This window comes from Saccostrea echinata, unplaced genomic scaffold, assembly GCF_033153115.1.
Source record: "Saccostrea echinata isolate AGI-Se365-2 ecotype Australia unplaced genomic scaffold, CSIRO_AGI_Sech_v1 ptg000054l, whole genome shotgun sequence".
In the NCBI taxonomy this organism is placed as follows: domain Eukaryota; kingdom Metazoa; phylum Mollusca; class Bivalvia; order Ostreida; family Ostreidae; genus Saccostrea; species Saccostrea echinata.
In genome coordinates this window covers 4,621,367-4,644,732 of record NW_026889803.1, presented here as the reverse complement: position 1 = coordinate 4,644,732, position 23,366 = coordinate 4,621,367, and the positions used below count along the sequence as shown (strand labels likewise).

The 23,366-nt window shown below is 35.3% G+C and overlaps 1 protein-coding gene across 1 annotated transcript; it reads left to right on the top strand.

The window, feature by feature from the left end:
• Nucleotides 1-281: 281 nt before the first annotated feature.
• Nucleotides 282-5,176, top strand: LOC133171512 (uncharacterized). Its single transcript, XM_061306272.1, has 2 exons — nt 282-854; nt 4,254-5,176. The coding sequence occupies exons 1-2, from the start codon at nt 413-415 to the stop codon at nt 4,289-4,291; spliced, it is 480 nt and encodes a 159-aa protein (XP_061162256.1). The 5' UTR covers nt 282-412; the 3' UTR covers nt 4,292-5,176.
• The last annotated feature ends 18,190 nt before the right edge of the window (nt 5,177-23,366 follow it).

The window sequence follows — 23,366 nt, the reverse complement described above, 5'->3', positions numbered from 1 at the left end:
ACACCTTAACTGTAATTATTAGCAGTTGTGTGTGTTATTATTATTTTTTTTTCCATTGGTTTCTCATGTTATTATGCATAAATCTCCTGATATAGGTGAGCCTTGTTTTGTGGTTGCTCACAGGTATACCCAACAGGTGAAGCATACGTGAGTGTGGTTGCACAATTGCATTGTGCTTTTGTTCATTATTAAATAGATGTATTAAGTATAATGCATCTACGGTTGCTCACATTCCCACAATGTTTCATATTTTGTGTCGTGAGCCTTTTATAACCTTGTAGCATACTGTTCTCGGGTCTTTTATTCTCTGAATATTGCCTATACTCTTGTTAGTATTTATAGATAATGGATGCTTAAGAATTGAACAAAACTTTATTTGATTGTGTCTACACTTTGTTTAACTTAGGTAACTATGCCTAGAGGGAAAAAACGCATGCAGGTGGCGCGGCAAGACCAAGATGTCACAAACAGTTCAAAACGAGTGCGTTCTTCGAAAAAGGCAGTTCCACCCAATGAACCTAACCAACGTATTCCGGAACAACAAGCATCCAATCCCTCACAATCTGCACAGTTACCCTCTGCAGACGAGATTGCAGCAGCCCTTCTTAAGAAAATTCAAAACCCTTCTGATATTAATCAGCCTGTCACTTCCACCCAGTCTGTTTTTACAACTCCTCGCATCGACCATCCAATGGCACAAACTGTCACTAGCCAACCACCCACTAATCCGACAGATCTGGTATACTTAGTTGGCAACTTGACTTCACGCTCTACGATTAGCCAACCTGTACCATCAACATCATCATTGACATCCACTGCTGGCAATAGTTTACCATCTGTTAGTTCCGTCGAAGGTAGTACAACAATGCCTGTAAATTTTAGCAACATTTCTATTGTCAAAAATGCTTTACCTTTGGCGTATCATGTCAGTGACAAACTTAGGAATGCTGTTTTTGATGACGTATACGTAGATTTTGCTGCCTTGTTACCACATGTCAAGCAACCTGACGAAGTACATGATATTTCGTCGGGCATAAAGCTTCTAACTAACTGCCATTCTACCCCTATAAAAACTCTATTTAACGTCCATCAGTGGAATAATGCTTTTGGTATTTACATGTCGTTGTACATCACAAAATATCCATCTCTTGCTTTAGACCTCATTAAGTACGGCAACAACATGGGAAAAATATCACTAGACTATGGTTTCCAGGCAGCGAAATTATACGATGAAGAATTTAGAAAACTTCGTCAAGTTCATAAACTTGAGTGGTCGGTTATACATGATGAGTTGTGGCGGGTGGCAACAAGCCAGAACAAATCTGGAATTTACAACCTCTCCTCAAATTCAAAGCGCGTCAAAACCCCCTTTCAGGCTAAGATCCAGCAGCGACCAAACTATAGCTACCCAAAAGGTTTCTGCTGGAGATTCTGCAGTACAGGGCAGTGTAGTTTCAAAGAGTGCAAACTCAAACATCTGTGCGTGCACTGTGGCAAAAAACACGCGACCGACACCTGCGGCTCTGCAAAAAAAATCACAGAATTCCCCAAAATCTCAGAACACCAGTGAAGTGTGATAGACTGGCGTATCACCTTAAAAGGTACAATCAGATTGACAGAGATTTTTTAGTTTCCGGTTTTACCAATGGCTTTCGTATTGGGGCAGTACCTTCTGTACAGTCAGTTTTAAAATGTAGAAATCATAAAAGTGCTATTGACAACCCTGAAATTGTCTGTGATAAAATAAATAAGGAATTAAGATTAGGACGATACAAAGGTCCCTATGATCAACCCCCATTTCCAAATTTTGTCTGTTCGCCATTAGGTTTGGTTCCTAAAAAAGAGATAGGAAAATATCGTGTCATTCGTGACTTGTCCTTTCCTAAAGGAGAGTCAGTTAATGATTCAATTCCACGAGAGTTTTGTTCCGTTTCTTACGAAAATATAGAGACTGTCATAGGTTTAGTACAATCACATGGTTTTAATTCGCTTATGGCGAAAGCAGACATTGAGGATGCTTTTCGTTTACTCCCTATTCACCCTGATGATTATCATTTACTTGGCTTTGTATGGGAAGGTAAATATTACTATGACACATGTTTACCTATGGGTTGCTCATCTTCCTGTCAGCTCTTTGAGAAATTCTCATCAGCACTCCACTGGGCTTTATCACAGAACTTCGGGGTAGTAGGCATATCACATCTTTTGGATGACTTCTTCTTCGTGGGTAAACAAAATACTAGTGTTTGTGCACACTCGTTAGATCAATTTTTGAAATTATGTAACGATATTGGTGTACCTATTAAGGATGAAAAAACTCAGTTACCAACGAAAATTATTACAATTTATGGAATAGAAACTGATTCCGTTTTAATGGTTGCACGTTTGCCAGAGGATAAAATTGCTAAAATATCTTGTCTTTTGCATACTTTTAGGAGGAAACGCAGTATTTCTTTGCAAGAGCTCCAGTCATTGATTGGCTTATTAAAAATTTGCCTGTAGTGTTATTATTCCAGGCAGGGCTTTCCTACGTAGATTGATAGATCTAACAATCGGTCATTCTTGTCCTTCATACCACATTACGCTCAATGCTGAAGCTAGGTCAGACTTGCATGCCTGGTCTACATTCATTGATAATTTCAATGGGAAAGTCCTGTTTTTTATTTGATAAATGGGTTTCATCAGATACAATTAAATTATATTCTGATGCTGCAGGTGTGCATGGAGGTTATGCAGCTGTTTTGGTAGCAAATGGTTAACTGGTGAGTGGTCAAACGATATGGTGTCTTGGCATATTACACCAAAGAATTATTTCCTATAGTGTTAGCTTTAGAATTGTGGGGACATTATTTAAAAAAACCATAGAATATTATTCTTTACGGATAATGCTGCGGTTGTCGATATCATCAATAAAACTTCGTCAAAGAATAAAATAGTCATGAAATTGGTTAGGCGTTTGGTCCTAGCCGCATTAAAATATAACATCTTTTTCCGTGCTAAACATATCAAAGGCAAACATAACATAATTTGTGATATGCTTTCTCGCTTTCTTTTTCAGAAAGCTCACAAATTGGCACCATGGTTGGCCCCTTGTCCAACCAATATTCCAGATCACTTCTTGATAGTTTAGTTACATCCCTGTTAAATGCATCATTGTCATCTGCCACAGTTGCATCGTATAACAGATTTATTCAAAACTATATGCAGTTTTGTAACATTTATTTTCCTGAGAGTCAGGCGTTTCCATCTTCCCATGTTATGTTGACTCAATATATAGCCTATTTGTTTTTGAAAGGTTATAGCCCATCCACAATATCAACACACATGTCGGCAATTAGTTTTGTTCACAAGGCTAACAGTCTTAGCGACCTACCAACAATTTCTTGATAAAAAAGATTTTGAAAGGTGCGCACAATATTAGGGGTTCCGTGGATTGCAGACTACCAATAACAAAAGACATTTTAACAAGATTGATTTCATCAATTCCATATGTCGTGTCAAACTGCGATAACCAATTGCTAATAACTGCAATGTTTCTGTTGGCTTTTTACGCATTTTTAAGAGTAGGCGAGATTACTGTCAAGTCGCCGTCGTCGGAGTCCTCCGCCGTTTTACAATTTGAAAATCTGTCCTTTGAATGGGATAACTCATCATTATTGGGAATGTCAATAATTCTTGTTCACTATAAACATAGTGACCTTCACCCTAGAACTATTTTTATCCCAAGGCAATGTAATAACCAGGCTTGCCCAGTTTTTGCACTTTACAAATACGTGAAAGCATTCAATCACACTAAAGGTCCCCTGTTTCAATTTAAATGCGGATCTCCTATTTCACGTTCGTTCTTCAACTCGGTTCTTGGATCAGCTGTTTCATTTATAGGTCTGGATAATAGATTTTATAAAGGTCATAGTTTTCGTATAGGAGCAGCCACGTCTGCTGCAGCAAGGGGAGTCCCGTTAAGTGTCATTCAGAATATGGGAAGATGGAAATTAGATGCATTTCTAAAGTACATTCGCATGCATAATTTTTGAAATACAACAGAGACATTTTTTAAATTTTTGATTATCCGTTTCCCTAGTATATGGGTTAGCATTGCCTACCAGCGGGGACCATAAATTAGTTTGCTGGGTCAGCACTGCCTGCCATTTTTAACACTAGTACTTCGTATATGTTTATGTTTGGTTTAAGGCTGGGTCAGCACTGCCTGCCAGCAACAATTTTCTTACTTTACATTATTAACTTCATGTAAGGCTGGGTCAGCATTGTCTGTCAGCAGAGAAACTTGTAGATGTACCTGTACTCTTCTTTGGTCAATATCGGTTTACAACAGCAATTTTGAACATGTGGAGAAATGTTGATCTTTGTAATCTGGGACAGCATTGCCTGCCAGCAGTGAAATACATAAATGTATTTCCTTGTGTGTGTACATATTAAGTGGCATTCAAAATTGCCTCTAAATGATTATTATGATGTTGTACTTGTAGATGTACATTTATCACAGGTTGGCTCAGTTTATAACTCGTAAATGCATTTTGAGCTTTAGTTATGAAAATGTTAAATTAGTTATGAAAGGTATTTTCGCTGGAATTATTCTGCATATCGCTTTTTCTGTACAATTCCTTTTTAGCTACATTGTTATTTTATTCTATTTTAGTATTTATTTTTTTGACTCGCCATGTCTGCCAGAGTCCTTGGGTGGGGGATCCCCTCTTGCAGAGGTGATGGGTGGCAACATTATTTATCCCCACCTTTGCGAATCTATGTCATTTATTCAATCATATCAAATGATGCATTTTGTAAATGCTAATTATATAATATTCAATAATTTGAGTAATGTACTTTTGTGAATAAATGACCTTTTCACACAATATGGGTCTTATGTCTATTTTACGCAAAACAAGCTCGGACTCTGGCTGTTTATAATGTTGAAGTACATTGGTTGGCATAAAATTGATTTTATGAACAATATAAAATAATTTATGACAACAAGATTATATATAGGATTTTTTTTTATTGTATTTTTGTCATATTTGTTTATTCAACTTAAGCATCTAGAGTTTACGCGTACTTAATTACCGGAAATAAAACATGACTCAATGCGAGTAAATTTTAGTTGTCAGCCGCAGTTAACTCTGCATCATTCTGCATACCTAGGAATGCGCGCTTTTCATTGGTTTTTTGTGGATGTCGCCCTGGGTTTTTCCAGGGGTCTGCGTCGTTCGCGGCATTCCTTGATTTGGCTGCTAGCTGCAAGGACGATTTAAATCCCACCCACTGACCTCCCTCATTTTCTGTCAGAAACTCTAGATGCTTTTGTTCTAAGTTGGTAACATTATTTATCCCCACCTTTGCGAACCTATGTCATTTATTCAATCATATCAAATGATGCATTTTGTAAATGCTAATTATATAATATTCAATAATTTGAGTAATGTACTTTTGTGAATAAATGACCTTTTCACACAATATGGGTCTTATGTCTATTTTACGCAAAACAAGCTCGGACTCTGGCTGTTTATAATGTTGAAGTACATTGGTTGGCATAAATGTACTTTTTATTATGATTTTCCTAGAACACATTTTCATCATCTAGGATAAGGCATGTTGATTCTTTATAATCCTTTTCATGCATTGCTGCACATAAGATGGCAGACATGTTGATAGGCGTATTATATTTTTACAATATTCGAATGAGCTTGAAAATATCATTTGCGTTAGGCAGAAGAAGAACAATATATATTATAGACAATAATCTGGGGTCCACTTTTTGAAATCCTCTTCACAATATCCAAGTACTTTCCCGTGCTCCTTGGTGCGTCATGCGTTTTATCGCATGACTATTGACTATGACTTCCTCAAATCCAAATGTGACATTTCACACATTTTGTTGAAGAAAAAAGTATTTTTCTCTTTTCATCTTTTGATATCAGTTCAGTCTAATTCGTGTTCGAGATTACACTGTTTATTTTTATTTTTTGGCTCTTTATTCGCATTTTTACTTGGTAAACCTAAATGTGCAGGTTTCGGCTTTATTGGTGGTTTCTTTTTTTGTGCCTTTGGTATATGTCTTGCCTTTTTCTCTGGAATATCAGGATTTTGTTTATATTTTTTACAATAATGCTCTTTATCTGTTTGTCTGTTTGCCACATCGCTGTAGTAATTACTATATGGTTCATTATTATCTTCTCCTTTAGAATCTTTGGATTTCAAAGGATCTGGGTCGGTTTTATCAGGCGCAACAGTAATATAGTCGCCGACAAGTGAGGCAGTTTCAGATATATTATATAATTCACCATTTCTGAAGTCTATTGTCCGATTTTTAAATCTGTTAAAGCTTAGCTTATTGTAAGGATTTTGTATGGTCTGTGTCTTTGCGTAGCTAACTCTATCCAATGTTTTAAACCTTTTCTGGCCGCCACAGGCTCTTTCATTGTCAAAAACCAATCGAGATTCTCTAATGCTGTCATAATCGTCTTCTTCATTTTCATCGTTTGTAGTTCCCTCTCTTTTTGGATCTGTAATAATAAGGCAGTTTCTACATTGAATAAATATGAGATTCAATGTGTTGTAGTAAATACACTGTGATGATTGAAGGCACATATTTTAGATAATATTCAAATTGAATTGATATGTAAATATCAACATACCCTCCAAATCTGTATTACTTTGAACTAAATTCTTCCTGACAAATAGTAAAATACCTTAGTATGTGCATGTAATGGGACATAGAAAAAATAAACATAGGGTAAGTGTGAAGTAAAAATATCTTTTGAGTTTTACAACTCATCAAACTCATAATAAAAAGTCGTATAAATCATCAAAATACATTCAAATATATCCCATTAAACTTGGTTCCAATTATAGCGTTATTATGATTAACATGCATTATTTTCATTTTATTTTAGATTTTTAAAATAAAAACTTATTGACATTATCAATCCATAAACAATAAACTAGTTGGTATAGGTTTTTAAAAAGACATCTGTTTGAAAGAATTCTTAAGAAGAGGGCTCTTCGAAAATGATTCACCAATAATACACCATTTTCCGTACTTTCATGAACAATTTATGCAGATACAAAGATAAGCAGTTAACAGTCTTCTTTGTTAATGAGGAGACTATCAGTTGCAACAATTGCTGAAAAAAAATACGAAGCCAGGTTTGCTGATATGGATTTTTCTGCAACCGTTATCCCCGCATGACAAAGAAAGAAAGCATATTGATGTTTAAATAACTTTTTTCCAGGTGTCACATATACACCTGAACATTTACACTATGAAAACTGAAATAAATACAATTAAATAAATTTAAATTGCTATTAATTGTTTTAACTCAATGTTGCCCGAAGAGACATGCAGGAATTAAAAACAGAAAAATATTTATGAAATGAGTTTTATGAAATTTTTGTGATACACAGAAATTTAAGATCATGTACCTCTCTTTCACGTAAAGCGCTAAAAAAAGAACTGCGAGAGATCCCATACTCCCTAGCAGACCTAATAAAATGGGAATCCATGTCATTGATCCCTTTTCTGGTTCATCTCTTACATTATCTTTAACAAAAAAGACCAAATCACAAAATATTTATGAAAAATTACATGTCAAAACTATGAAGTGGTATAAAGCCAGTAAAACGTAATTATTTTGCAGTCTGACTATATGAATAATCAATTCCTCTGTTAGTACTCATGTCTTATACACTTACGTATTTCTTTTGTACCATTGAAACATGCCCCGGTTTTTGCATTACATCTCTCACAAGGACATTTTTCTGCACATTTTACACCATAGTATCCTTCAGGACATGGTTTGTTACATTCAAATCCAAATGAGCCAATGCAAACTAAATTTACAGTAAAACAACTACGATATAAATACATAGGTTTTCTACATAATATTCGTAGACTAAATGTCATTAAAAGTGATGGGAATCGTGTGTGTAGTTGTCATGCAGCCGCGTGGGTGTAATGTTCATGCAAAAACTGAAATGCATTTAATATCGAAAAAAAATACACTTACGGTAACATTTTCTTCCAATTGTTCTGTAGCCAGTACAACATCGAATGTTTTTCCTAAAACACAAATAAATGATTCTATATTCCAAATTTTATGAAGTTTATGATTTTTTGTCCCCCGCTTCCACTGAAAGTGGGGGATATTAATTTGGGTCTGTCTGTCACTCCGTCTAGCTGTTCGTCAGTTCGTCTGTATTTCTGTCTGTTTGTAACACTTTCGTTTCCGCGCGATATCTCGAGAACCCTTTGAGCTTTCGCAATGAAATTTTGCATAGCACCTCCCTATGGCCTAAAAAAGAACCCTATTGATTTTGAGGTCAAAAGTTCAAAGATCAAGGTCATAAATTCATAAATTCTGTCTGTGTTGACACTTTCGTTTCTGCACGATATTTCGAGAATCCTTTGAGCTTTTGCAATGATATTTTACATAGCAACTCCCTGTGGCCTAAAAAAGAACCCTATTGATTTTGAGGTCAAAAGGTCAAAGTTCAAGGTCATAAACTTATACACTCCGTCTGTGTTTAACACTTTCGTTTTCGGGCGATATCTCAAGAAGCTTTTGTTTGTTTGTTTGTATGTTGTTTAACGTCCCTCTCGAGAATTTTTTTTACTCATATGGAGACGCCACCATTTGCCGGTGGAGAGCTGCAAATTTTGTCCTATACTCGGCACTTACGGCCATTGAGCAGTGAGGGGTCTTTTTCGTGCCAGCACCTACTGCGACACGGGACCTCGGATTATACGGTCTCATCCGAAGGACCGGTCTCCACGTCCCACAGTGGGATTCGAACAGAAGCTTTTGAGTTTTCGCAATGAAATATTTTACCAGAACTCCCTAGGGCCTCTCTCACCCCTCTCAAAGTGTCCCGCCCCTTTTTTATTATTATTATTTATTGTATTTAAAGTCGCTCGGCACTATCTTTAGCACAAGGGCATGCGGAGAGTTATTACGTCTAATACAGGTTGTCGGCGGACTTTATATTCTTATTACATCTATTAGAACTGTTTAGTAAAGGCTAAATTAGAAACCATGTATTGTGCAAAATCTTGACAATATCGAACATGAATATAAACATTTTATGTGACCTAATGTTTGCATTTAAATCAAGTACCTCCGTGGTCTAGTGGTTATGACTCTCGCATAGCATGGGAGAGGTCCCAGGTTCAAATCCCAGACGATCTTTTTGTTTTAAGTTTTTTTTTCTGATTAACTAAATGATAGTATTCAGCATGTGAAATGAAAAAGTTATGACGTCTGGCTTGTACAAACTCATAAAATCGTAACTACAGTGTGATAAATATTCTATATAAAAAGAATCTTCTATACACATATTAAAGAATAAGCAATCAAATCTTTATATCTTTGTTGGCATTTTTCCCCTTTAATATTCATGTATACATTTCATAATTCTACAAATCCGGGGGGGGGGGAGGGGGAGGAGGGGGGTCTGACGCATCCCCCCTGAGCATGCTCTTCTTTTTTCCCTAAGCGGGGGACACAAATTCTCTGAATTACTTGTTTAAAAAAAATAAGGTTCACAACATCGCAAATTTTTCTTTATAACAGAAGAATTAAATACTTACAGCTCGGCATCAGAACATTTTGGTTCAACAGCTGTTACCTCTTGGTAGGTATTCTTTATAAAAAAAACGACACTAATATAAAATATCCAAAGTAATGCATTGTCTCAGAAATTCAATGTGCTCTGTCAATAAGGTTTTAAGATTCATCCATTCATTGTTCTTATTCTTTATATAGAAAGCCTTTTGCAGGTCGGATGTAAGTTATAAGTAATAAGGAAGGAAAACATTTGAATTTGCGGCGTGACGGTTATTTTTGTCATTGACTATTATATTAATTAAACGCGAAAGTAAAACTAGAAAGTCTGCTATTGCAAGCAATATCGTATGTCGCCCCAAACTGGCTTTATTAGAAATGGTCTAAAAGTGTATTATTGTATTATTCTGGGTTTTTTTTTTGTTTTTGTTTGTTTGTTTTTTTAAGAAGCTTTTAAAAACACATGATCTAGTTGCTGGGATTGGACTACCGACTCTTGGATTGTGGATGATGATGATTTGTTGTGCGGAGATAATAGTTTTGACAGGCATGATTGGTGATTGATAAAAATTTTGATTTCCTCAAAAACCTCTTATTTGTTTTATTTCTGATTGATGAACATGAAATACATCAGAACACATATGTTTATACATGTAACTAACAATAACATATCAGGAGAAATGGATTGTTTTGAAGGAATAATATCGCTAGTTTTTAGTCACTATTGATACCGGAAATAATTCAACGAACACAAGTGGTTTATATTAAGATGAAGTAATGTAGATAAGATGATTTACACACATGTAACAGAAAAAGCATCACGGCAGCGGAATATAAACTCATATATTAGGGAAACTTGATTTGTAAAAAGTAAATTTTATATCTCTGTTCATTTGTACAGATATTCGGCGATTAACTAATTGAGTCAAAGGCAAGTACATTATCATGAAAATTTATTTTGGGTGTTTAGTAGATTTAAAGTCGATCAGAGGTTAATTTCGGGTTCAGAGAAATATGTTGTTTGCAGTACAGATAAGGTGCCAAATGGAAATATCGGCGATTTTTTTTAGACAGAAAATACATTCTTTACAAGGATGGGCGATTCTTTTTAGGCCTTTACTATTATCGGACAAATGTAATGTGGCTGAAAACTACATGTTGAGGACGTTTATATTTCTTATTTAGATTTGTCACGTAATGTGGCGGTCACGTGATTTAAGCAAATATATCTGCAGCATTGAGGTCATCTATAAATTCCAATATTGCAAGGGTATAACCAAGTTAAAAATCTAAGTTTAATTTATAATTATTTTCAACACTCTTTGTAGTTTGTGAAAAGCGCTGAGAACCTATATAGATTCTACTATATAATTGCTTAAATTACATTTGTTAGACCGTATGTTGATTATTTTGCTGGTCAAGTGCATAAAATGTAAAACTAGGATATAACGAAGTCACTGGGACCTGTGAAATTACTTCGCTATATCCGTAATTCGTTATATCCGTATAAGAAATTCGTTCAATTTATGTAGCTGGGGATCCAAGAAAAATTCGCTATAACCGTGAATTCGCTCTATCCGTGTTCGTACTAAACGAGTTTTACTGTAAATATAATTAATTCATTTGCAAGATTTCATCAGGTTCGCAGCACTTTTCAAATATCTTCATACCTCTTGAGTTTATGTGTAAAAGCTTGTCGTAATTCATTGAGGGTATGCCCTTGCAATATATCGATTTATTACGACCCTTCTATTACCCCTCAGTGAATCTGCATACAAATGTACGGCAGTTTCACTTGTCTAGAGAATGTACGGGAAGTATATGAATAAAATCATAAAATAGATATCTCATTCAAGTTAATGGCCTCTCACATCTCTGCAAATAATATTTTATTTAATTACAAAACACATTTTTCATTGTATAAAATATAACTTGATCCGCCTCTCACTGCATACAAACTACGTCAAATTTTACGATATGACGTCACATTGACAAGTGCATTGCGATCAGTGAATTGTTTATATATTGCTGTGTGAGATTTAACCAACGACAAAAATACATGCAATAGTAAGTATTGATATAGTTTAAAGCTATCCAACAGTTTAAAATAGCGTATCATTTCATTTTGTGGTAATTTGAAGAACATGTATTTTTGTGTGATGTCATAGTAAGCATTTCCCGTAAAAATTAGGCCCCGCCTCCTTATTGCAGCCTTAACTGTGCTGCGTTGTTATTCTGAGTGAGGCGCGCGCGCGCATGTGTGTAAGGGGTGGGTAGTAAAAATGTACAAAAACTTTTTTGACTTTACATTTATTAGTTAACAGAATTTTATTTGAAAACTGCATGTGAAAATAAAGCATTACTCAAGAAAAGAAAACCAGAGAAAAACGACACTTATCAAAAACATACTTGCTGCATACACTATCTGGAATGTCAAAAATTGTAGTTTAAATATCTATTTTATGATAGTTGTGCAAGTTCATTTCATTTCTTAAAATAAGGTAGCAATGCTCAATAAATGTATATCTTGTATAATTATAGTGTAATAAGAAAGAAATATCTTTGCCTTATAATTTCATAAAGTATTATTTGTTTATTGGATATAAAAATACATTGCATCATGTCATGAAATTGACATCAGAAATCAAATTGAAATTTAAATTACTGTTTCTAAATAGACATTTCATTTTTTCATCACTAAAGCAATACCCATTACCTAAGCTTGCAAAACCATCAACTTGTATCAGTTCTTTCAGTACTTTGATTAAAGAAACTTCTGATAGCATACAATGGTCACGTGACCGCGACTTTTCTTAAAACATTTGTTCCTTACCTGGCCTCATCGACATACTTTGAAAAAATAAAATATCCCATGCACAACTAGGGTTGGTGATTTTTATTTCTGCAAAGTTTCATGAAGATTTTGAAAGCCATCTACGAGAATGCTCAAGTACAAAACTAAGGTAAACCAAAATACGACTTCGTTCCGGTTGCTGAAGCGATGGACCTGCTCCAATTTTTTTTGCGGAAAACAATTTGATCCAGTAAGAGGAATAAACACATAAAGTTTCCAAAAGATTGCTTGCGTAGTTACTGAGAAAAATAGAAATTAAAGAATTTTCACTTTTCGTCCGTTTCCGTGGCGACGGTAGGAATTTAGAAAAATTTGAATGTTGTGTGCACACCTAGAGTTTCTAATTATAATTTCTGTAAAGTTTCATTAAGATTGTCCAAGCCACCTCTGAGAACATATGTGAGCATAATACCTTTTTTCTGTTTTGTATCTATGGTAACTGTGTGCGACCAATTCCAGTTTTTTAAAAATAGAAATCACTTTGACACAATGCAAGGAATCATTCATTAAAGTTTTAAAATGATTGCTTGAGCAGTTACGGAGAAAATCGAAGTTAAAGAATTTTCACTTTTCCTTTGTTTCCATGGCAACAATTGACAATTTGAAATTTTTAAATGCAAATCACACAACTACATATAGGGATCATTATTTCTGCAATTTTTCTTGATGAATGTTCAAGGGACCAGAGAAAACACTCCCGGACAAAATTCCTCACTTTTCGCACGTTTCCATGGCAACGGTAGCCATCTTGAGACTGAAGGTCTGCACTGCACAAGTACAACTAGTGATCGTCTTTTGTGGAAAGTTTCAGGAAGATTGTCCCAGCCATCTGCGAGAAAACTCCCGGACAAGGTTTTTTAGGCGTACAATAGCAATATGTCGCCCGACTTCGTTCGAGGCGACATAATTAAAAAAAAAGGCTCACGACTCGCAGTTTTACAAGAAAACATACACAAACATGTGCTGCATATAAATGCACGATTGTTAATAATGTTTTAAATAGTTTTCAATGTTTTTAGCGCTGTTTTATCTGGATTCGGCTATTCATGAGTAAAATTAAAAAAGAAACATTGACAATTTTTCCAGAAATGTTAACAGTGGTTCATCTCTGACAAACTGGCACGGTCCGGTAAAGCTGTAATAATGTAGCCCTCCTTTTTTTTGGGGGGGGGGGGGCATCTCCTTAGGATCTCCACGTAATGGTGCAAGTGCGGGAAGGATATAATATTCGTTGCTATTCCAGCAAAATAACAAGAAACCCCTTTCATTATTTTAGCTAGCATTCAGGGCAAAAAGGAAAAAAAATAGAGTCCCATCTTAATTCTGTTTGGAGATTTTCATTTTAAAGATCATCTTTGATAGCACCTTGTAAGGCCCCCGCCAATATCTTGTAAATTTTGGCGAATAACCTGCCTTCCGAATGGGAAAGAAAACATAGACTTGGCAGTCTGGCTCAAATTTCTTCCATGACAACTTTTGGTCGTGATACTTCTGCCTAAACATTGTCGTTTTAAGTTCTCTCTGATCATGACATGTTTGTTTGCGCTTTCTGTTTTTTTTTTAATTCCCAGGCCTACTTTTCTTTTAGAATGTGATGTACTGATCTGGCCATCTCAAACATGATGTCAAGCGGTAATGACACTTCTCTTCCAAGCATCAGGTAATTTGGATTATAGCCGGTTGTTTCATGAACAGAAGCCCCGTAAGCCATCATTACAAACGGTAAGTGTTTATCCCAATCAGAATGATGGTCATTCACGTAAGTGCTTAACATTGTTACTAATGCCGTGTTAAAAAGCTCTACCTTCCATCACTTTTTAGATGGTAGAGGCTAATAAGTGTTTTTTTTTTTATTTGAAGAACCTGGAACATCTACTCAAAGAACGCACTCTCATACAGGCGACCTTGGTCAGAGTGAACTACTGATGGCACACCGGGTAATCATTTCTTCAACAGTAAGTCTTGCCGATGTCTTGGCTTCCATATCCGGCATGGGGATAGATTCTATTTTTATAAAATAGTCCGAAACAATCAAAATATATTTGTTGCCATCCTCAGTCGTTGATAGTTCTCTCAGGATGTCCGTGGTGATCCTGTCCATGGGCAAACCACTTTCAACTAACTCTGTGGATGCTCTTCTGGTATCTGCTTGCAAACAAGCCAACAGAATTTTTGCTTCTTCGAGCTAATAACTCACACCAAGATGCGCAGTTGTCCTCACATCATGACAGAACTCCAATATTGTCCGACACTTGCTACTTGGTACAATAGTCTGCTAGAGGATGGTATTTCCATCTTCCTTTAATAAATCTTCTATATAGAATGTCATTCACAATACAGAGATTGTTCCACTGTAACCATAAAGAACGTAGCATATATACTTGGCAAATGACCTCACTGTACTCAGGTTTTACCTTTTCTTTGACCCAACGTTTCACAAGGGATAAATCGTTGTCTTTGTCTTGCATGTCTTTCATTTACAAAATTCGATCATCATCCTTTTCCTTTAATTACCCACTAGCTTGTGCAGCTGCTCCCACTTCGTCCGACTTGTTCCTTTCTAAACCTTTCTCCCAATTTGGAATAAAACCATATTGGCGATTGTCACAGCTAGTCGAGCGGATTTATTACTTTCCTAAATTTACTGAGTTTAAATTTAACCCAAAAATTTTGTCCAAATAATGTACATATTCAATTACAATAAATATACAAATATTCAAGATCCGTTGTTGTTTGTCCTAATGGGTTTTTGTACTGCCGCCTTCCACTATACACCCAAAGTCAATAAAAGCGTGCAATTAAGGGATGAGAAAAATGAAAATTTCAGTATTGATATTTTCTTCTCGAAATATTGCAGAAATATTGACGAATACCTACATATGACTCTGCTAAATGGATTTCAAGTTAACTTTCAAGGTTTTTGTAAAATGAAATATATGGAGATAACGAACAGTATTCAAGCTCAAAGTCCATTAGACAATACAAAATAGGAGCAGAGCAAACACGGACCTCCAAACATCAGAGGTGGGATCAGGTGCCATGGAGGAGTGAGCATCCCCTGCCGACCGGTCACACCCGCCGTGTGCTCCTTGTCATGATCGGGAAATAACGGAAAAATCCGTCGACAATTCAGTGTGTAAATAATGGCCTAACAATTAGTATGAAAAACGTCAGTCAGCATTTGACTCAATGATAAATTGTATTTGCTGACAAGGTCATTTTATCGACCATAGAACTTACGAAATGATGACTTTAAACGAGACAGCTGATATTCTTGTTTCATCAACTTATTTGTCAATAATTTACCTCGTTTTAGAAATTGTACATACGTAGAGCATGCCCTTGCGTATCGAATCAACTGAGAGATATATACCCGTATGCAGGTGATGAAGGTATATTGCTGCATAAGTAAGGGAAGTTGACGATTGAAAAGTTAAAGTCATCACGTTTATCATAAAGCTTGGTTGTTAGATTACCATTAACGTCTTTTTCAAGTAGAATATCCAAATATGAAACAGATGTGTCAGACTCTGTGGTATCTTTTATCTCAAGTTCACCAGGATATATCGTATCGACATAAGAATGAAAATAGCCATTGTTAATTGACAATACGTCGTCGATATATCTAAATGTCGAGTTGAACGCCACAGCAAGTGTTTTCTTCTTTTCACGTACAAGATTTTGGACAAATTCTGCTTCATATGAATACAAAAAAGGTCTGCTAATAACGGGGCGCAATTGGTACCCATAGGAATTCCAATAGATTGTTGGAAGACCTGGTCTCCAAAAACCACATAGATATTGTCAATCAGAAACTCAAGCATCTTTTTAATGTCAACTTCAGAGTACTTGTGTGTACAATCAGAATGTTTTTTAACAAAATAATTTTGCAAATGACCAATGACAAGGTAAGTATTTACGAGTTCCATTTTTGTTGAAAAAGCAGCTGTCAATGATATCAAAAAGCCTGGACTTTAATTTATCGTGGGGAATGGTTGTGTATAAAGTTGAAAAGTCGTAAGTTTTTAAGCTGTTGATTTTGGTAAAATCTTGTGATTTCAAATTTTCCAAAAGTTCCTTGGAATTTTTAAGTATCCACATCTGATTTACACCACTTCTCGAATATATTGTTGCACAGTATTCTTGAAGTTTCTCCTTCACCACTGTTAATTAGTGAGGAGTAAAGATAGAGGCTTGGTTGAACATTTACTGGAACCCGCTATGTATCTTTGTTTGTAAGGATTTTTATGAAGTTTCGGAATCCAATATAAATATGGTAATTCGAATTCATTTTGGTTGTTAGGAATATTAAAAATATTCAAAACTGACATATGATTTTGAAGAATTTCTTCCTTAGAAAGGGAACTATGAGTATAAGTTGGATTACCACTTGTAGAATTAAATCCAAGTTCCTCTAAAATACATTTAATATAATGAGCCTTACAAACAAAGACAATGTTGTTACCTGCTTTGTCAGCAGGGACCAGTACGTACTGATCATGTACCATCTTTCAAAGTATGGTAACATTTTTCACTTTTTTCTATGGAGTAACATCCGTTACTGTTCACCATCGTTTGAAATCTATTGAATAAATATTCTTCCCTTTATTCTTGGATTACGTAACTCTAAATTTTACTTCAAATAAACAAAACAACAGACGGGTAAATTATGCATCAAATTTTATTGTAAACTCTAAAGGAAGAAGAGTAAGAAAAGCGGCCGACGAAAAAATTGGCAAAACACAAAACATGACTAGGTTCCAATATCAATACTTTTGATATGTGAATAAAAACTGAACAAAAAAACAGAAAAAAAATCTAATACGGTATATACATAATATCAAGTAAGCGTGCATGAAGGTTCAAGTGCTATTTAAAAAAAAATATGGATGAAATTTAAAAGTGCACTCAAAGTAACGTATGTTACTCCGATTATCACACATAAAAAACGGCTCTGTAAAGTGCATTCATATGAAAAATAATAGTTTTTTGACTAGAACATACACATATCACGTACAATCAAACAGTTGGTCATTCCTGAATAAAGCAATGGTGTTTTTATTATTATTCAAAGTAAAATTATAGGACAAAATTATAAAAATGACAACTGTATAAAATGAAATCGTCCATTAACGTTGTCTTTTTCCATAGCCAAAACGATGATCGTAATTCCTATTTCATGTCTAATATTCAACATAATAAAAACATCATTATCAAGTACAGCTTGTATTAATGTAATTTAGTAACGTATGTTACAATTCAAAACTTACATGTTCAACTGACAGAAAGTAAAATCCACAAATTACTGAAACACTAAAGCAGTAAAGACACTTGTTTAACAATGCATTTTTTACATCCTTAATGTGATTCTGTAAGTTACATAATGTATCATTCTATTTGTAAATGAAAGAATCAAATTTCTCTTCAATGGACTGCAGCTCAAATCTATCAAACTTATACATCCGTCGTGTTTTCCCTGACGGAACTGGTGGCTGCAGTTTTCCAAGTATGTCATTGTAAGTAATCCATATGATATCAGGTTCTGAAGGCCACTGGAAGTTTTCCTTTTTCCTGGTCATAAAAGATATTTCAGCTTCTTCTTCATCTTTGTCATCTTGAGTAACTCTTCCAATGTACCACTGTCCACTGTATACAGCAGCATCATACTCATCAACACAGTACTTATTCTCAGTATTCTGAGCCTCACCTGAAACATCTTTATCACTTCTTTCCAGTTGCTCATCATTGTTGGAGTCCCCTTTTTCTTGTGTTCCTTCCGGTGTTCTTTCTTTATACAGTTCTTACAATAACAAGATGTATTCGCAATTAACAGATTGTTCCCCTGCTTTGTGCATGTATGTAGACTCATTGTCCCTTTCACTGGTTGAAGGGCACACTTTCGTAACTCCTCTGCTTGTTCCTCACAGTCAGCTTCATGCACAAAAAAGAAAGAAATTGCCTTGATACTTCCATTCTCTGCCCAAGAATAGAAATCATCTGCATCTTGAATGTTTGCTTTTTGGGCATTGACAGCTTGATCTGCTAATCGTTTGACGGTCCCTCCCACTCCATCACATGGGCCCTTTCCATGTCCACATTCAAAATAATTCCAGGTAGCATCAAATCCATATCGTTTTTTTGTGGCCCAAGATCAGATCAAATATGTAACGATTCCTGTACTGACTTGTGGGACTGTCTGTCCAATAGTGTACAAACTTAACATTTTGTAACTCAGGGATCTGCAGTGAATAAAACTTGTCCAGGATTGCTATCACCGTAGATGAAGCATGGACAAGACTGTCAGAAACAGCAACAAAACTTCGATGTTTCAGTTGACCAATTTCATCTTTTTAATAAATGACAATAGGGTGCAATGTCACTTGAGATGCATTCCAGTATGCTGATTGAATTTCTTCAGCTGTCTTGCAAGAATAATTCTCAGCAGAATCCATGTGTATGTACATTTCGTTTAATGGCATCTTTTCTTTCAACTCCCTGCTCATTTTGTATTGTGTCTGAACCCGGAAAACATGTTCCTTGAAATCTTTCAACTCCGTCTCCCATATGACCCAAAATTTGTCTCTTTTAACTTCTTCTTTCACTATCTTCATCTTCTTTTTACCATCTTGCATTTCTACTCTCTTCCACAAAGAAAATGCCACATTCTCTGGAAAACTTTCCTTCTGGATTGTGCTCTGTTGTTTGACAAATTCATCTGGATTACTTGTTGTAACTATACCATAATTCTTCATCATCTTTAACTTGAAAGCAAAGTTCTGATGTTTTGTGCATAGGCAAGTGTTGCGACTCAGAAATGTCGTTGTCAGTATGTGTTTTGGTCGCATGCGTCGAAACGTTGAAAGTGATAGGTCAATATGAGGATTTTCTGAAAGGAACTTTTCGTGGAGATTGGCAAAGTAGTCTGTCAAAACCCTACACTGGACTTCACCTTCTACTGTTTTAACTGCATCTTTTTTTCAAGGCTGCATTCGGCTGTTATCATCTCTTTCCAAAAATGACAATACTGCTTCCTTGTGGGTGTGTGCAACTCTTTTGCGTTGTTTTGTTGTGTTGATTCCATCTTTGATTATTTTAGATAGCAAATTTCTGTTAACATTGCTGATCGGCTGAACTGTGTTATACATCTGTTTTTCTGCAAAAGGTGTCCTACAACAGCTCCGTACATTTGTCTCTTAAAAAGTCTGCTTTTTGAACCTCTCTTTTGTGCAATTTCAGCGGAAATAACATTTGACATTAGAAGCTGTCTGCGTACCTTAGGATTTGTGGACACATTTTGTGAAAAACAAATTATCCAGTTGTGTCTTTGTTTTACTCCTTGGTGTGTGTGGTTCTGTAAGTATCTTCTTTTTTTGCAGCCTTTGCATTTTCCGTTGAGTAATTTTCAACTTTCTTCTCAACTCTCCATTCTCATTCTTTAAATTCTTCAAAGTATAATTTGCTTTCGACAATGCCCTGCTTATCCTCTTCCTTGGACCATTTTTTCTCGCACAGGGTAACTTAACAACAAGCTTCTCCTGGTTTTCACTTTGCAAACTCTCATAACCGCTTGTTTCCAACACATCTAAATCATTATCGACTTCAAGGTTCTCTATCTTTTTCTTTTTGCGATAGTTCTGAACTCTTTCTCTTACTGATTGCCGTCTTTTCTCTTTCTCTCGTCTTGAAAGATTGGCGATGGGAACAGAATATTTCTTCTGCCTTGCCCTTTCTTTTGCCAGAAACTTTTCCCCTTCTTTTGCCTTTTTTCTCTCTCTGTACCTTTTTTGAATTTCAGCACGCGAAAGAACCATTTTTGCCTAAAATAAAAGTAACCAAATATAGTAACATACGTTACCCAATGTCTGATATATTTATTATTGTCTATATTTTTGAATACCATTTCATTAAATGCTTTCCCCAATTTAAGTGAAGTAGAATATTTAAAAGTAATACTTATACAATGGCAGCATTAGATTTCCGACGTTTATGGATGAAATCGATTGTGCAAAAATCCTAAAAAAAAATTGACATCAAATCCCAGGTAGGGCCTAATTTATTCATTTTACGGTTAAATGTAATAAAATATATTAAAGAGATTTATTTTATTAACTCATCTTATCTGTATTGAAATGAATATGCAAGAAGTTTTGATTTTTCACATCATTAAATGGTTTACTGAAATGTAAAAAGTTTGAGTAACATACGTTACCAAGTGTAACGTATGTTACCTTCATTTTATTGCCAATTTCCAAAATATCCGAGTAAATTCGAGTAAATATTTTTCCTCGATTACTAACTAAAGGCTTTCTGTCATATTTTAAATAAGAGTCGTATGAATGATTTCACCTTATAACAGCTCAACATAACATAGACCTAACTACTTACAGCTGTGATATGCCGGGATCGAGGAATAATCGTTCGCACGTGCTTTTGTGTTCCACATATCATTTATGCTCACGTGACATCAAATTTTGCGGGTAAATGTCGAAATTTAGTCAGAATAGAAAATCCCGGTATCGTATGTTACATAACGTATGTTAATCACAATCTATATTCTTCCGATGGAGTTTCAGAATCAGTTGTTGCCTGAACCTTAGAACTTTTAATTTATAGACAAATGAGCATGATTGAAAGTACAAACTTTACTAACCTGTCCCATTACTATATAACTCTAAAAATGATATAATGTATGTTACATTCTTATTTCGAGAAAAATAAATTTCCCAATTTCGAAAAACTTGTCATCAGAATAGCATTACAATTATGGTTTTCTCGTTTTTAAAATGAATGATCATATAATATCTCTAAATTAAATGTAAACATTCATGAAAAAATAAAATAAAAAGTCATCATTCGGAACATTTGAAAAACTATATATGTTAAAACACTAATCTGGCGACATAGTAATTGTTCCATGAAATTCATAGTTAACAACCAAAATGATAGTGAAGACTACTGAAAATTTAAAAAGGAGCATCATATACAGCGTTTAGTGCATTCTAAAAAAGCAGTGCAGCATTTGACTTTTATTTTAAGCGCGTTGAAGATGAAAACTCTATTTGGCGACAGTAACGTATGTTACCAAATGACCCATTCAGAGCTCTCCCGTTAAAAAATATTTTGCCAGAGTTTAAAAAAAAACTATATATTCAAGTCATTTAAGGTATAAATATATTATCACTAATAATAAATGCACATTATCGGTAACAACTTCACTCAGAAATGCCGGCGACATTAATTGCACACTTTTATTGACTTTGGGTGTATAGGGCCTAAGGGTAGCCACTCTATGACGCATATTGATTGGAGGGTGGACTCACTTAAGGCACTGGGTGGCCTCTCTACACTGTCTCCACATAGACTTTGAACTATAGATAGATGGAACCTACTCCAACTTACATATACAAAAGTTTTCCTAAAAAAATCTTGTGGCTAAACACAAATACACATTACATCAATATCAAATTTATGGATAATGAGCACCGTCTTAGGTAACACTCAATTACACACACGAGTTGTTTAAACTGTACATACAACTCATACACAAATGCAATATTGCGAATTGCTATTTTACAGACAAACTGTTATGTCGGAAATTGTACACAATACTTTGAAATATTTAAATACGTGTTGCTATATATAGTAATCAAATTAAACAAAACATGCATGCTAAAAAACTGATGAGAAATGTAGGGACTAGATGTTTTAGGACAAATGAATGATATACAGAAAATAATTAAAATAGAATTACAAATATATACCTTACCTCAGAAAAAGCTGGAACATTACACTGTTAAAAATAATAGCACACCAGAGAAAGCACTGCCCTGTCGCAATGGTAAATACATGTAAAAACAAAAATATAAGAGGAGATAAAGGCGTCCTCCTCTCTGGACTGCCGTGTCCAAACTAATCGCACTTACTGTCGGGTTTTTAGGTCCATTGAATTGAGGTTCAGTGAAGGCTATTTACAATGATACCAAGTTTAAAAAAGAAGGGGTTTCCCACATGGTATTTACATGAAATTTAAAAAGTATTAACAAAAGTATGATAAGATGATTTTAATGTGACAGCGGTATGGCACATAGCTCAGTGCTTCTGCATTACTGTGTTTGGTTCCTAGTCAGTGTTGTACCTGGAAACTATATATACTAAGTATTTCAAACTAAATGACTAACTGTCCTTCTGGATTCTTAAACTTGAAAAGCCACTTAGGGACATATGATCTATGCGGACTATAAACTTCTTTCCAGATAGGTAATGTTTGAAGTGCTTGCTTTCATGTACGTAGTAAATCATATACGGTACCAATTTTGATGCACAAGATGCGCATTTCGACAAATTATGTCTCTTCAGTGATGCTCAAGCCGAAACGTTGGAAATCCAAAAAATTTAAATAAAAAAAGACTTGGATGAGCTGAAAAAGGTGCCAAAGACTGGAGTCATATGTAACACAATGCCTGCGCTTTGTCAGCCTTTGTTAGCGTGTGAAGGGATTTTGCAAAGCTTGAAATGCTTGAAAAATTTTTGATATATCTTCTGTAATAGCTGCAGGGTTGAAAAAATGAGCGTAATTCAGGGGCTTTTGTAGACTCTGGCCACTGTTTTACACAGCTATCTTGTCTAGGTCAAGTCGCTTCTTCTTCCTCTGACACTACATGTCCAAGGTAAGTCACCTTCTTGACAAACAAGCAGCATTAATTTTCTTTGCTTTGAGTTTAAGGCCTGCATTTTTAATTGTGTCAAATACCTTTCTAAGGTTTGTCAACATTTTCTCAAATGCTTTGTGTGCCAATATCATGGCATCTATGTAAACTAAGCAGATGTCCCAGTGAAGACCACTTTTCATTAGGCACTCAAATGTTGCAGGAGCACAACATAAGCCGAATGGCATGACCTTAAACTGGAATAGTCCTCGACGTGTAGCAAACGCTGTC